The 16,898-nt window shown below is 37.1% G+C and overlaps 1 protein-coding gene across 5 annotated transcripts in view; it reads left to right on the top strand.

Moving 5' to 3' along the window:
* The window catches only part of LOC140486192 (rho guanine nucleotide exchange factor TIAM1-like), a 334,442-nt gene that overhangs the window by 207,474 nt on the left and 110,070 nt on the right, over positions 1 to 16,898 (top strand). For 4 of the 5 annotated variants that reach the window (XM_072584976.1, XM_072584973.1, XM_072584974.1 and 1 more), the window contains 3 exons: positions 3,969 to 4,070; positions 5,634 to 5,712; positions 12,015 to 12,104. In XM_072584976.1, the coding sequence (XP_072441077.1) occupies positions 3,969 to 4,070; positions 5,634 to 5,712; positions 12,015 to 12,104 (271 nt within the window). Of the gene's footprint in view, positions 1 to 1,394; positions 1,450 to 3,968; positions 4,071 to 5,633; positions 5,713 to 12,014; positions 12,105 to 16,898 lie in introns of all 5 variants that reach the window. The other variant, XM_072584977.1, reaches the window with a different exon arrangement.

Here is a 16,898-nt window from a genome sequence, read left to right as displayed (position 1 = left end):
CTCTGTCATTACAGAGTCATAGTGATCTACATCATTGCAAAACATTCTTTGGCCCATCACATCCATGTCTTTCAAAAACAACCACCTAACTATTCTAATCCATTTTGAAGCATTTGACCCATAACCTTGTATCCCTTGGCACTGCAAGTGTAAACCTGATTACTTCCTGTTATGAGCATTTCTGTCTCCATCACCCTTGTAGGCAGTGTTTCAGATTCCCACCACCCTCTAGCTGTAAAGGAGTTTTTCTCACATCTTCTGCCTCTTAGATTAAATCTATTCCCCAGGTAATTGATCCCTCCATGTAGGAAAATTTCTTCCTGTAAATGCCCCTCATAATTTTATACATCTCAATCAAGTCCCCTGTCAATTTCTTCTACTCTAAGGAAAACAGCCTCAGTCTGTCCAATCCCCCCTCTTAATGGCACATCTCCTCTGCATGCTTAAGGTCCTTGTATTTCCTGCTTCTGTGATTGTCAGCCATAGGGAATTCTCAATGTTTGCTCAGCAGCACTGAAAGAACAATGATACGTATCTAATTCATGTGTGCGAATTGGACAGAAACTTGGAGTTGATTGTGTTCTTTTGATGTAACTGTCCTTGCCCTTTGTGGTTGAGGCCACAAGTCTTGGCTGTGCGATAAGCGTTACTTGCAGCCATAGAGTTAGTATTGAATGATGTGAATATTGAGTTCAGTGACAGGAATTGTGCTGTGCCGAAGTATTGCACTTGTGACAATTTATACATAAGATTATCAAACTTTGAATTTTTTTAAATCTGCAAGTTCTTGTGATGAAATTAGAGGTCAAATACACTGTTGTCTTAATATGCAATGCCGTTTCAAAGTGAATGAAATTATACTCGTGTCACAAGCCCTCTTTCTAGAATACACTTCATTCAAAAGCTGTATTTCAACACCTTTAGTTAAGGTGATGTTGAAAAAGAGTAGTTTGTGGGAAAGAATGCCATAGGCACAACATTTGTAATCATCAGTAATCATTTAATTTAAACAAATTGCATTTCTTATACTGATTTTGCAACATTTTTCCAGCCTCAACATAAGGGTAATACAATAAATCCTAATCCATTTGTATTCTTTTTCTTTGTTGAGGATAGTTGAGCTGTTTTTGAGTGTTCTGTATGCAGTTTCTGTAAATGTCAGAAAACGATGCTATATTTGGTGTAAAAACAGTCATAGTTAGCTTGAAGTATGCCTGACATGGGTCTGAATCACCATCAGCTGTACATCAATTTGTGTATACATGTTTCGTCATTTATGACTTTATTCATGAAATATGTAAATATGAATATAGTTTGTTACAAATTGTTCTGATGCCGCCTTCCATATTATAACTTCTTGTTACCTGTGTTTTCTTTCCTGTCTCCTGCATCAGCTCATGCACATATACCTTTTTGTTTGATCTGCATCTTCTCACTTCAAATCACAATGTGAGTTAAGAACCTGAAGAGTTCTGGTACAGTAGTATGATTCAGATGTTAAGCAATCAAGCATTTCATTACAGACTTTTAAGAGTCAGGCAATCCTATTTAAAAGTTTAGTGTTAAGGTGTATAGTGGGTGTGGGGCAGGAACACTCACCCATGACACCCATCCAAATTTTATGATTTAAATGGATAATTGGTGTCATACAGGACTATGTACATAATTAAATAAAGAAGACTGTATATTTAACTTGACAAGTAATTTTAAAAGCCTGCAATGAAATTTGGGATGCTGAATAGTTAGTTCCAGTAGATGCACTAAAACATTTTTTGTAAATGTTCTGCATATTATTAAAATTGTTTTATTATTTAACCTTTTAACTATTTATGGCATTTGCTCAGTAGGTCACTTTGGAAATGTAACTCTTCTCTATATATGCATAAATTGTCAATTAATATCTCTATTAATTATAATGTGTGTAATAATATGCTTCAGTTATTTTTGTAACATTGCTTTTCCTTTTGAGTCAACAGTCCCATTATTTACACTAAAAGTGTTCCATCCTCACTAAGAAGTGAGGTAGGGGTTGGGAAGTTTCAGTCTAAGACTATTTTTAGAATACTAAGAAGCCTTTGTAATGATCTGTTTATGTTATGTTGATGAAAAAAAATCCTTAAAAACTTTGACCATTGAGGTTCAAAACCTTAAGGTATAGTTCAGCAAAAGCTCTATCAAACAAAAGTCTAAATAATGGCCTACTTGAATAATATATAGCATATCATAAAAAATAACACAAATTAGTGCAGATAAGATTGCTACCCTTATCATTTGATATTGGCAGCTTTTGGTATCATTTGGCAATGCCTACTGAGCACTGTAAAATGAATATAGAATAAAGCAATGGTTATAGATATCCAGTTACATGGTTTGTTGTTGAAAGAATTTTTCTTTAAAAAAAACAAATTTATGCTCAAAAATAGTTTACTGCATTGAATTTTTTTCAGTATTACAGCACTTTTTTATGGACTTGTGTTTTGCTTTCTAGTTTGAAACAGATTTAGTAGTAGGTTCAGTAAACCAAATTTGCTTTCTATGCTAGGAACAAACAACAGAATGCCTGAGTTTGAACAAAGTCACAGCAGTGTCTCTTTGGATGTGTGGAACATTATTTTATTTCCTCATATTTGTCTTTACTTTTGAATATTTTGATCAAATAAAGGAACTGGGCTCTTTATTAATTTTCCAAATGACCAGCTAAATGTGCCTCAAATTTCAGTTACAATTTATCTGCACCTTTCAGGGAGAAGATTAGCAAAACACTTTGACTCTTATTCGTAGAAATCATTTGTGTACTTTTGTTTGTCGCAGTTACTGGTTTTCAGACTTGCATGAATTTAATGTGTTTGCATAATGCATTTATAATTCCCTTTTGTCGCAGTTATTAGGGCTCAGAACTCTAATAATATAGTTTAACTTGAGCTCTTCGTGATATAACATTATAGGAGCTAGCATGTTTTGAACTAAATTGTTATTCAAATATTAAACTTATTTCTCTTTTGCTGCACAATCATGGAAAACTTTAGAGAACGTGTTTTTTTTTCTCTCATATACCTTCATTTTAACTTCCAAAAGAAAAGCCGTCAAGAGCACATCTATTCTCCCTAATTTTCATGAGTATGAAGAATGACAATGAAATCTTAATCATCTATATATTTATGTTTTGATATTCCAATATCTAAGCATTATCAGATCAAATTTAAAAATACTAAATTGATGTACAGTAATGACTAATAAAGGAGTAGAGAGGATACTAAGATTAATAGGAATATTGCCAGAACCGGAAGCTTTTAGATGTGAAGAAAGTTTGAATATGTTGAACTTGTTCTCTTTGGAATAGAGGAGACACAAGGAGTTTTAATTGAAGTGTATAAAATTAAGGGTCTGGATAAAATTAATGGGAAAAATATATTTTGTGTGGCAGAGAGGTCTGTAACCATGGTGCACAAATTGAAATTAATTAATCAAAGGAATAAGGAGGAAATGAGACTTTTTTTTTACCTGAAGGGTGTCAAGTGCCTGAAACAGTGATAGAAGCAGAAACCATTGCTTTCACCAAGTGTTTGGATGAAGATAGCAGTTGAGGCTACGGGTCAATAGCTGAACAGTGCACTTAAATTGGATAGCTCTTTTTGTTTTGGACAACACTGGCATGATGGAACGATTGGCTGCCTCCTGTATTGAAACTGCATGCGAGATCAGATCTACTTGTGCTTCAGTTTCAGCGTTTCTATGTGTTAATCGTATTAAGTTAGTCGAGATTTAAAGCAGTTTCCCCTTCCTACATCATCAAATCTACATCGCATTCAACCACTGATTGCATAGAACTCATTGTGGAGCTAAGTAATTTCAAGTCTTTTCCTGTGCTGTATTGCATTAAGTTGGTTTAAAATTAGATTTCTGTTAACAAGAACAGGGTAGGGTTTTTTAATACACATCCAACCATTTCTAGTTTTTATATTTTGTAGGTACAATACTTGGAGCCAAGCAGTCACTATGTGCGTTTGAAGTTTACAGTGAACAACCAGATTCAATATTATGTACCAAAGCAAGAAGATATTCATGAACTGGTAAGTAGCACAAATCTGGGTTTACACAATGCTTAATTATGACTCTGCAGAGGACAGTGGGATATCTCTTGGCAATATGGCAGACCAATGCGAGAGTAAGAAAAGTTCAATTTTTTTTTGTCCATACCCTTCGAGAAAGTCAGATTGCGACAAGCAGTAGCCTTTTCAATACAATATTGTACTTGACCATTATTGCACACACTGTCTTCTCACCTTTATCTTGTTTTAAAGTTCTAAAGACAGTGATCAGAATCAATTGATGCATGATGAGAAAACAAACAAAAAGGAAATGTGATTAAAGAATAATCTCAAGGAGAACATGCAAATATATAGACTGACTATGCTGTTATACTGGTCTGTTGCATTGCTGCAAGGCAGTTGTATTTTTAAGTCTTTTGGTTTTATCTTATATTTTTCCACTTGCATATTTCAGTTTTCTATGAATAGTTTTGACAGTACAGAACGTGGATTTTGCTAAAAAAATTCTTTTTTTGGAGCTCTTTGTCTTGCAGTCACTTGGACAATTCACAAGAAATACTAATTTGAAGAGAAAACAATGTTTTTACTCTGAGAAGAGAGCAACAAATGGTTGACAAGTAAACTGTGATTGGTAGAGGTGTTGCTATGGTGAATGCACTAATTAGATGATGACTGACCATTTACTGCCAAGTTTTGCTAAAATTTTAAACCCGGTTTGTGGCCTAACCACCACCCACTGACTCACTCCATCAGCTTAGAAGGGGGCACATACAAGCTATTTTCCTGACCAGGGCTAGAGACCGGGCAATCTTGCAGTGGAAGCAGCATTTATAGCTGTTAGCTTAATTTCGGGCCCTTCTGCTGCACTCTAACTGGAGTAAGTTCTCTGACTCCTTTGAACTTTGTGAAGTGTAAAGCTGACATGCTGTTGAAAATGTCAGCATTTTGTGCTGGAGGGAAAACTTGTGTACAGGTGAAACATTGTGTCAAATACAGAATGCTGCAAAAAGTAGAAAACAGAGTCAATTCCTTTTATCCGCAATAACAAAGTAAACAAATTTTAATCATGAACACACAAAGACATGCAGTACCATGCCACACAATATCAAGAATATACAATATAAGCTGTACCTGAAGATTTATTTTTCTGTATGGATTCAATTGGAATTTTTCTAGAATATAAGGACTATGATGTTATAAAACTATTAATGTGTTTGTTCTTGGTGTTACCTTTATACTTAGCTTTTACACTCTGAGAAAGCTATCAATAAGTATTATTGATTATACACATTATATTAAAAATCTTCAAGCAACAGTCAAGATGAGAATAGTCAAAACAATAACTCTAAATACTATTATCTTAACAGTGTTACTTTGAGAAATGATAATATGACAGTACATATTATCCAGTGGAAAATATGAACCACAAGGTTTACTGTATGAACTAAACACTGGAAATGTGTATTTGTTACAAATGCATACAAACAAATATATTATTTAATTGTTAGTTATTTCCAAACAGCTTGCAATATCTTTTACTGTCACTGAGCCCATTCTGAAATTAACAGCTATTTTGTTTTTCAGTTATACCAAGAAATTGAAATTTGCCCGAAAAGTATTCATCGTGTTCAGTTTGACAAGTCTGATACATCTGTTAGTTATGGTAAGGATGCGTGCTAAATTCTAATCAAGTTTGTTTTATATAATATACAGATTTCTTCACACGTTTTTGTTTGTGTGATTATTACAGCTTTGTTTTTGTTTGGTCATTCGGACAGTCCTGACAACCTCTTAAAAATAATGTTTGTAATTTTCATAACTTTTGTGCAAATTGTTCATATTGTAAAAATTAAGGCCAGTTTTGAAGCCAGTCTGAAATTGAGTTATTTGATTTGGGGATAAGGTCATGATATAAGCAGAGGCTTGACTATAAACAAATAACATTTGAAGTTGCTTAATTTAAGTAAACTGTATGTTGTGTTTGTGTAAGAATGCATGGCACCTTTTTCTTAAAATGCTTGATTTTTTTTTAGTAGGCTAAAAATAAACTTCAAATGAACTAGCTATATTGGAATGTTTTGAAATTGTGATTACTTCAGGAGAATTCAGTTATATCGCTGTATGACCTTTTGTTATATTTAGTGTGCTCAGCCATTCTTCGATACCATATCGGATGAATTGAATTTGGTGAAGATTAACATCTGTGATCGTGGAACCAACCTCAGGCTGAAATAGATAGTTCATCTTGACATTTCTGACTGAAGTCATCCTTTGTAGCATATGCTAGATTTCTCCATTATTGAGGATAGGGATTTTGTGGAATCTCTTGCTCTGATTACTTGTTATTCATACATTGATGTTCAAGACTGGGTGTGGCAGCACTTCAGAATTTTGACCTGGTCCTTTGGTTGCGGAATCACTAAGCAAGTGGCTGTTCCTTGTGAATGTAACATAGTCTTGTGTCATCATTTTACCAGATTGGTACCTCTTACGTATGCTTGATGTTTCTTCCAATATGCTCCCCTATATTCTACATTAAATCAGAATTGAATCCCTGGCTTGATGGTAATGACAAAATGAAGGATACGTTGGGCCTTCAGGTTACAAATTTATGCTGGGGTACTATTCATCTTCTGATCACCACAATACCTTGATTGTTATCCAGTTTAGGGGTGCTGGAATAATTCCAGAATGTGCCCCATTTAGCAAGGTGATTATGTCATGCAAATTAATGGGAAGTGTTCTTATGAAAACAAGACCTTCTCACCATAGCAATTATGCAGTGGTCACTCCTGTCAATGCAATCATGGAAAAAAGCTTCTAAACTAGAGAAGAGAGGATGAGCGCAAATATGCTTTCCTTCTTGTTTATTCTCTTGTTATCCACTGTGGATCTGGCAATACATCTTTCAGGACTTGGCTAACTTGGTCAACGGTGGTGCTTCTGTTGGTAATGGGTGATGAAGTCCTTCAGCAGAGTTTATTCTGTACTCTTAGTACCTTCAATGTATTTTCGAAAGCAGTGTTCAATGTGGTCAGTCAGCTGAAGGAGGGCAGTAGATGACAATCAGCAAGAAGTTTCCTTGCTCATGTTTGACTTTGTGCCATGAGACTTAATAAGATCTGGAGTCAAAATTGAGAACTTCCTGGACTAATCCTTTCTATCGAGACTCCACAGTGTTGTCCTCTGATGGTTTTGTCTTCCTGCTGCCAGGGGGAGATTAGGCGATGTTTGAGGATTCTGGGATATTGGCTAAAAGATGTAGTATGACTGTAAGTCATTTCCTTGTCCAATTTGTGGAACAGTTCTCCCAAGTTTGGCACCCGTCCTCAGTTGTTAATGACATGGATTTATGATTTTTTTATGATGATGTTTTATGAAGGTGTAATAGCCAACTTTAAACCTTCCTGATGAAGGGCTTTTGCCCGAAACGTTGATTTCACTGCTCGTTGGATGCTGCCTGAACTGCTGTGCTCTTCCAGCACCACTAATCCAGTATTTGATTTTCAGCATCTGCAGTCATTGTTTTTACCAACTTTAAACCCCTACCACCCCAATGTCCATTTATATGGTATGCATAACAATCAGGGGTAGAGCACTCAATCATTCACCTCCCTAATCTGGGAGACCATTGCAGAAACTGTAGAAGAGCTGCTCTGAAAACAAATATTCAAAAAAACGGTACATTACCAGTAGAAAATTCAACAGACCCAGATTATATACAGCCAGAATACTGGGGAAGATTTAATGCAACCCATAACTGTAAGCATTATGAAAGTTTCTAGAACCTGGAATTATGCCAAAGAAACTGGAGGGTGGAAAATATCTCTCACTGTCTCTCTACAGTATAAATTCTACTTACTCGTATTCTAGTTCTTCAGGTATAAAGATTCCAGTAGCCTTTTTTGATTCTAAATCTGTGTATTTCCGATATCAATCTAGTAAAGTTCTTCTGAACTGTCCTAAATGCATTTACATTCTTCTTTAAATAAGGAGACCAAAACTACATGCAGATTTTTAGTGTCTCAAAATCAAAAGTTGCGGAGTGTGGGTTGAATAATGAAGTTGAGGCAAAATGTCAGCCATAATTGATCAGTATTTCTTTCAGGTTTGCTTTGCAACTATCTCTGCTGGAAATGAGTGTTTGCGTGACATGCACATTTAGTTGCAAAGACACGGTAGACTCATTGGGTGTATGGTCTATCTAGTTTTATTCCTGTTTGTTAAGTAATTACGTTATATCCATTGCTAATGCTATCTTGAAATCTGAGTTTTACTTGTGTTCCAAATATTAATTTTCAGTGACTCTTAAATCTTGTGCAGTTTTAATTCAACCAAAACATGAATACAGTTCGTTCTGCCGTAACGTGACAGTTGCATTCCTCTACAACCTCGCACTGTGGAAAATTGTGCAATATAGAACTGCTAGAGAAAATTGCGCTGTAGAAGATTGCTATACTCGATAAGTAGAAAGTAGAAACAAACCCAAACAAGCTGATATAACGCAACCAAAAACTATAGCGACAACACCTTGCATCAAAGACATATCAGAAATGACTTCCAGACTACTCGGGACCCTTTGACATCATGGTAGCCCACATACCTACCAACACACTAAAGCAGCACCTAAAGGATCCATTAGATACCACCAGCAAAACTAACGTTATTTACAAGATATCATGCAAGAACTGTTTTAAAAAAAAACACTACATCGGACAAACTGGCAGGAAACTTGCCACCAGGATACATGAACACCAACTGGCCACCAAAACACATGACCCACTCTCACTAGCTTCCATACAGACAAAGAAGAATACCACTTTGACTGGGACAACATACGTATCCGAGGACAGGTGACATGCTTGAGAATTCTGAGAGGCGTGGCATTCTAACCAGGACTCCATCAATAAACACATCGATTTAGATCCTATCTACCTTCCCTTGAAGAAAAGAACTAGAAATCACACTACTCACCTTAGGGAACCAAGACCTATAAATGGAGAGGTGGGACATACCACCAGTGCTTCACCAAACACTTTGCTGATGAGTTTACCTCGTATGGTGACGAAACATCTGAAACCAAGCCTTCAAGCTCAGCGAGCTAACTTATCCACAATTCATCAATCACATAGCCAATTCGCTTTGATGAAACGCGCATTATACCAGAACGACGACTACCATTCTATATTTGAGAAGTGTATTTTAGCAGCTGACCGTAGTTACCATCATGGCATCCGAAAGGTGATTATTATCTCGTCTCTCGCATCCAGTCTTGCGACATCATAACTTTCGAGCATTCTTTTATTTTATGAATTCTGCTGCACGTGACCTTTGCAGCAATTACTCTCCAAGCTGCTCAATTTAACATTTTCGTCTGTTTTCCTCCTTCTCCTTGTTTCCTCTTTGAATTAAAGTTATATTAAGGTAGAAAGTATAGCTTAAGTTCGTATTCAATTTTCCTAAACTGTGGTACACCTTAGTAAATTTTCTTTCCTCCTACCAGATGTAAATTTTCTTTCCTCCTACCAGATGCACATTTTCTTGTAATGCCATCATCTTTGTTAATATTGAAGCTGGAATCTTATCACTGAAATCTGAATCTACTGGTGGCAACGCCCTGGTCAAAAATAGCTGTTAAGTTCTGTCATTTGAACTAACTTATCTTAGGATGTGGTGCCTTGCTGCAGGTCTTTCTGCTAACATGTCTGCAATCTGCTTCGTGACTAAACAGTTTCCTGTGATTGACCATATTTTGACCTTATTTATGATGTTTAAAATGCTAATGCTAATGCAAAGACCTCCCAATTCCTCATGGCAACCTTCAAAAATGGGTCAGCAAAGAAATGCTAAAGATCAAATGGGGAATTGCTTAATGACTCACCACTTTTCCCCAGAGATTGACACAGCCTGAAATTCTAAGCGAGTAATCAACATAAATAGGTGAAAATTCAATTGGATTTATCTTCATTTTTCTATTCAGAAAGATGGTGTAAATCCCACCCATTGTGACATCCTTGCTTATCGGAATAGGGGGGTGCATTCCTTATATTCTACTTGGAATGATTACTGTATATATGAAGAGTTTTCCTGATTTAGTCCTAAATGTGCCATACTTCTCTGAATGGCGTATCCTGTATTTATTGAGAATTGTTTAAAAAGCATCTAAGTCTTCCTGAACTCTTAACCTGCTTCAAATTATTGAAAAATTCTAAGAAAACAGTTACGAGCAGTGTTTCCTCTAAGATGTGTATACTCAGCTGTGCAGTAATCTGGGACATGCGACATATTAAAACAAATGACTTTGTCAGTTCATTCAGAGAAATTTCCAGAATTGTCTCAGTCATGACATTTGAAAAGTAAACAGCTCATGGCCAAAATGTGGTGCCCAGATGAATTTGTAACCTGCTCAATACAAAGGATGTTGACAAGAAACGTTTGCTATGAGCCATTTAAGGTCTATCCAGCACTGGAATTTGTCACTGTGGTGAAAGCAAATGGAAAAATACTAAGTATTGTGTCATTTTATTTGCATAAAAGACACCATAATAGCACACAACGTGTACCTGTTGGTTGATTTCTTAATGTGACTATATTAGGAGAATATATCATTCATTGTATTTCGGACTCTGTTGGAAAAATTGGTCAATCTGAGAGACTGAGATACTAGGGCTGCTCGAGTCAGATTTTTAAGAGTTTTAGGAGCTTTTTTTGAAGATGATATACCTAACCAGTGATCACCAACAAACATGTATATTTTAAAAAATGTAACTTAATGTTTTGTCAGGAGGAAACTGTACTCCAGTTTGCATTAACCCCTCTGACACACACCGTCCCAACCTAATTCCTTTCCAACCCTGTTAGTTTATCTGAGGGTAGTTACCAGAGAGCAGGTAACCTAAATTCTATCCAGCGCTAATCTTTTATCTGCTTTCCCCTACATCGGAAATACCCTAGTCCACAGAAGCAATTTATTAAGTTGCTTCTTACAGGCATGCCAAGCACTAAGGCTTGCCCCAAATTGTTAAAATTAATCTCAGGGTCAGAATCCTTTGAGCAAGCTTGCGGGTTTTCCGATTCAGTGGAAAGCCTGAACACAGTTGTGCACCCACAGAGATAATCAGTGTAATTTTCCAAGTGTCAGGCGCGACCCCTTTGATTAAACATTAATTATCCCCTCCTTAATGAATACTTCAATCACAACTTCAGTTGTAACCATTGCAGTTGGAATACCTTCTACTGTGTGGAGTTCCTTACAGAAAATTATTAATACTATTAGCAAACACATACATTACTAATCAATTGTCCTTCAACAAAATGACTTACTTTCTCATCTGTAGACATGTGATGTTTCCCACATAATCAGATTGACATAACTCATATTCTTTAATGACAACAGAAAACAACAGGAAGAAGTGATATCATTTTGAACAAATGATATTTGTCTTTGTCATCTAGAGTCAAACCTCCATAACTAGTATGTTTCAATCGTAACACATGGTTCTTGTGATAGAAATTTTGTTCAGGAACTCATAATGGGTAGAAACATTGGTGATCATTGATGTGAGCAGGATCTTTGTTCCTACTACATCTTGCTCATATCTTGCGCCAAAACAGGCCCACAACTCCTTACGCAAAAGAAAAAAAGAATTTATACATTCACTTAGATGAGAGCTGCTATTTACAGAGTCAGTTAGTTTTCTATCAAGTACAAGAAAGCACTGCAAACCAACACTGCTGTAGACTTGGGTCAAACTCTTTATCCATAGGAGTGAAACCATCTGGACATCCAGGCCTACCATGATATATAAGCCGCTGCTGCAAATCTGTAATTTATCCAGATCTCTCTATGATTAGATCAGTAACGTAACTGTTATAATGCTTTTAACCTACTTTTTTTAAAGCATTTGTTTATTTTTCAGCACAATTTAATTCTTATTTATATGATTTGTCTCTTTCTTCATTTAGGCTTTTGTGTATCTTTAGTTGAAGAAGAGGGATCACACCAGCAAATGATTATTACTGAAGTAAAAGAAGGTGGTTTGGCTTCATCTAAAGGTAATTAGTTCTCTTCACACATTTTTATCTTCCAGCTTTGAGTTTTTTGTAACAACTAAGTGTTGAAAAAACATTTTTCAGTTTCTCTTTATCTAGCAATCCTCTGTCATTAAATATTGCTTACATAAGATTCTGTCTTTCTAAATTTGAGAGGTATGTTTAGAAAAATGCAGCTAATTAATTAGTCCAATGTAAATGCATAAAATGGTTATCGGGTCTTGTGGTGCAGTGGAGGTGTCCCTATATCTAGACCAGGAGGCTTGGGGTTCAATTCCCGCATATTCCAGAGATGTGTAATAACACATCTGAACGATGTGACTAAGAAGTATCTGTATGACAGTTTTTGTTTCTTTGACTCTACTCACATCCTAACATAAAGCCATCTTTTCAATCTAGCACTTATAAAGAAAATTTTGCACCACCTTCAAAAATGTCAAATTATTGCATTCCTCATTTGCATCCTATCTTAGCTGCATACCAGTATTGTCATTCTGTTTCTCATTATAATTTTAATCACTTCGAGCCTGAGTACAATCCTGGAGAAGACAACATAGTTGATGCACCATGTGGAGGAGAAAATGAAGAGAAAGCCTTTAATAAGTTGTTAGAAGTAATAATTGAGAATTTGTCCCGTTGATATTTCCATTGAATTTGGGATTCGTAGTCATAGAGTTTTGAGTTTGATGTTTCTCAACTTGCTAAAGTCCTGCCTGTTTACTTTGCAAAATGCAGTACACTGATGGATATGATGTTGAAGTCTCAAATGTTCAGAGTAATCTGTGTTTTGATCTACATATCTTGAAGAATTACCAAACAAATAAAATGTTTGAAATCTTAAAGCAGAAATGTTAGAAATGCATAGTGGAGTTGTGAACATCAGGAAAAAGAAGAGAGTGCATAAAGTTTTGTTGAAGCCATCCAAAACAAAGGGGAGGAAGTCTTATGAAAACAAATATAATCTTGATCTCCTGTAGTGCCACCTCTTGTATCACCTCATGGGCAATATGCCAGAGGGTGCCTGGTATTCATGAACTGCAGATTTAGCATAGCAACAACTTGTATTAAACTGCACGTTTTAAAGTTGTAAAACATCGCAAGGGATTTCAAAGGTGTGTAGGCAAAGACATTTGACATTTTACAATACAGAGATGTTGGAACTTTACTTCACCCATTCTGGCGCAGGAATCATGTCTGGTGTCAAATTGGCACCAGTAGACTTGTGACAATGAATTCACCACCTTGATATGTACACTCTTATTCTTGCTGACCTTATCTGCTTTGCGTCCTGTACTCCCACCTGACAATGATGTTACCAAAAGGTAGCACATAGCTCAATGGACATTGATTTTTGAAGAATTCTGGAGAAGAAGCACTTGCTGAATTTCAAAGGAGGGAGAATTGTAACAAGTTAAAAACCATGCATTCAATTGTAAAAATGCAGATGAAGACATTGATTCATCTTTTAATCTTGATTTTGCTTCTCCACCTCGCCACCTCAGCCCAAAACTGCCTCAAAGCTCATCATCTTCCAACCCCATAGAAGCTCACTTCTACCTCCTTCGCAAAATCCATAAACAGGACTGTTTGGGCAAATCGATTTGTCTGCCTGTTCCTTCCCTACAAAACTAATCTTTCCCTACCTCAGCTTGATTTTTTGCTCCCCTTGTCCAATCCATTCTCATTTACATCTGCGATTCCTCTGATGCTTCACATCAGTTTCAGAATTTCCAGTTTGTGGGCTCCCGTTGCCTCCTTTTCGCCATGGATGTGCAATCCCTTTCACATCCATCCTCCATCAGAATGGTCTCAGGGCTCTCCACTTCTTCCTGGAAAAAAGGCCTGAACTGTCCCCATCCACCACCACCCTCCTCTGCCTAACCGAGTTCATCCTCACCCTGAACAACTTCTCTCACTTCTTTCAAGTCAGCGGAGTGGCCATAGGAACCTGCATGGGCCCCGGTTATGCCAGTCTCTTTGTGGGCTAAATGGAATATTTCTTGTTCCAGTCCTATTTGTATCATCTATAAATATAGGTGAAGTGCTGAATGACAGAAGAGTGACTCATTTGTACTTTTCCTTTGTAAGGAGAAGCCAGGGAACTATAGACCTGTAAGTCTGACTTCAGTGGTGGGTTAGTTGGAAATGATTCTGAAAGATAAGCTTTATGTGCATTTGGAGAGGCAAGGAATGATTAGGGATAGTCAGCATGGTTTTGTGTGAGGGAAATCTGGTCTTGGAAATGTAATTGTGTTTTTTGAGGAAGTAACCAAGAAGATTGATGCGGGCACAGCGGTAAACATTGTATACTTGGACTTTAGCAATGTTTCTCATGGTCGACAATCATTTTAGATGGCATGGCATTCAGGGTGAGCTTGTCAACTGGATACAAAATTGGTTTTATGGAAGAAGACAGTGATGATCTTTTTTCCAAGATGAAGTGGAGAGCCCTGAGACCACCCTGATCGAGGATGAATGTTAAAGGGATTTTATTTTTTGGACTGCGCAGGCCTGCGAGGTATTGAAGTCTCCTTAAAAAAAAAAGACCAGATCTACACAATTAAAAGCAAGGCCTCTTTTTAGTGAGACCTCTTCTGGAGTACTGTGTCCAGTTCTGGTTTCCCTGCTATAGGAAGGACGTTATTAAGCTGGAGAAGGCTCAGAAGAGATTTATCAGGATGTTGCTTAAAATGGAGGGTTTGAGTGAGAAAAATAGGTGGAACTTTCACTGGAGCGCAGGAGGTTGAGAGGTGACCTTCTGAAGGCTTATAAAATCATGAAGGATATAGGTAAGGTGAATGGCATGTATCCTCCTCCTCAACCCCCCAGTGTGGGAGATTTCAAGACCAATTGACATAGTTTAAGGGGAGGGGCAAAAGAGTTTTAGAAAGCATGAGGGGCAGCTTTACTTTACACATTTGGATAAGTTCATGAATAAGAAATGTTTGGAGGGATATGGCCCAAGCGCAGGCAGGTGGGACTCGATTAGTTTGCGATAATGGTTGGCATGAACAAGTTAGACTGAAGGATCTGTTTCCAAAATGTCCAAGTTTCCTTCCAAGTAATACACCATCTTAATTTGTAAGTATAATTGCTGTTCCTTCATCAAGGCTGGGTCAACATTTTTGAAGCATAACAATCCTGTGAAATGGATCACAGTGGTTCAGGATGGCTGAGCATTACCTTCAAAGGTAATTTTAAAAGGATAGTAAATGCAGTCCTTGCCAGCAAGATCTACAATTTATGAAGATGAATGATAACAAAAACAAAAATTGCTGGACAATTTCATCAGGTTTGGCAGCATCTGTGGAGAAAACATTTGGGGTCCAGTAACCACCTTCAGAACTGATGGTAGGTAGGAAAATGTTGTTTTTTATACAAAAGGTTGGATTGGGGAGGGGGTAAAGAGTAAATGATAGGTAGAGATAAAGGCCGAAGAGAGAGAACAGTTGGAAAGACAAAGGCATGGATAACGGTCAGTCTAAGCGAATGGATGGTTACCAAGAAGGACTATTAGTGGCTCATAATGTCTTCATTTAGTATCTCTCCCATCTCCTGAGATTCAACAAAAGAACTTTAAGGGCCCCTACTCTTTCTATAGTTGCTCTGTAGAATCTGTTTGGATTAACCTTAATCTTATTTGCCAAATCCTCTCATATCCTCATATCCTCTCTTTGCCTTCCTGATCTCCTCCTTAAGAATACCCCAAACACTCTTTATACTGTTCAAGAGATTCATTTGAACCCAGTTGTGTACATCTAATACGATTCTTTTTATTCTTGACGAGAACATCAATATCTTTTTCTCATCCATTGGTCTGTATTTCCTGCCAGCCTTGCCTTTTACTTGAACAGGAACATGAGTTGAAAGTGAGTTGTTTGTGAGAAGGTAATTGTTTTTAAGGGAAGATTTGATTTATCTAATGAATCAGGAGATAAAGGGGACAATATTAGGCAAAAGGAGTACAGAAAAGAAGTGTGACATTTTAACTACTATGAGTTGTATAGTGTGGGACAATTGAAGCAGAGGAGATGAGACAGTTTGTACACTTCTGTAAAGAGGTTGGGACAGGTGGAAGGTACTGAGGCATACGAAAAGCCTTCATCTTAAGCCAGGGATGATGGCAGAGGTGAGGTTTTTAAGAAACTATTAGCCAAAAGCAAAGGATGAAGTGAAAGAACATTTGTAAATCTAGAATCCATGACAATATAGCCTGTATGCCAAATTGCTCAATAGAGGGGATAAGGACACAGAATCATGATAGCACCAAAGACGCACACCAAGAGGGTGTGTCGTGTATGCAGAAGGAAGCTTAAGTAGTATAGACAGGCAGCAGAGAACATAGCTGAGTCTTGAACCAAGACTTGTAAACTGGAATAACTGGTACAGTGCATTGGTTGAGACCAGGCTATCTTGAAGGTTATGAAACAAGGTTGAAATGATTATTATTCAGGTTCATGTCAATGGCTGAGTGACGGTGGCTTTGAGAGTAAAATCTTCACATAATCGCAAAATTGTTACGGTCAGCAGAAAACTGTTCATGGTTGTGGATATGTTTGCTGAACTGGGAAGTTGATTTGCAGACGTTTTGTCCCTGTCCCGGTGACATCTTTGCTGCTTTGTAGCCTCATGTGAAGCACTGTGATCCTGTGTCTTCTGGAATTTATTTGATTCCGTTCCTGCCGGTTCTGGTTTTACGTTGTAGTCAGTCTAGGTCCATGTGTTGGTTGATGGAGTCCGTGGATGAGTGCCGTTTATGAGAGAGGAGGAAACCAAGAACTAATTCCCACTCCTGGG

The sequence above is a fragment of the Chiloscyllium punctatum genome, chromosome 15 (genome assembly GCF_047496795.1).
Source record: "Chiloscyllium punctatum isolate Juve2018m chromosome 15, sChiPun1.3, whole genome shotgun sequence".
NCBI classification, from domain to species: Eukaryota; Metazoa; Chordata; class Chondrichthyes; order Orectolobiformes; family Hemiscylliidae; genus Chiloscyllium; species Chiloscyllium punctatum.
The sequence above is the reverse complement of the archived record's forward strand: the minus strand, read 5'-3'. Positions and strand labels throughout refer to the sequence as shown.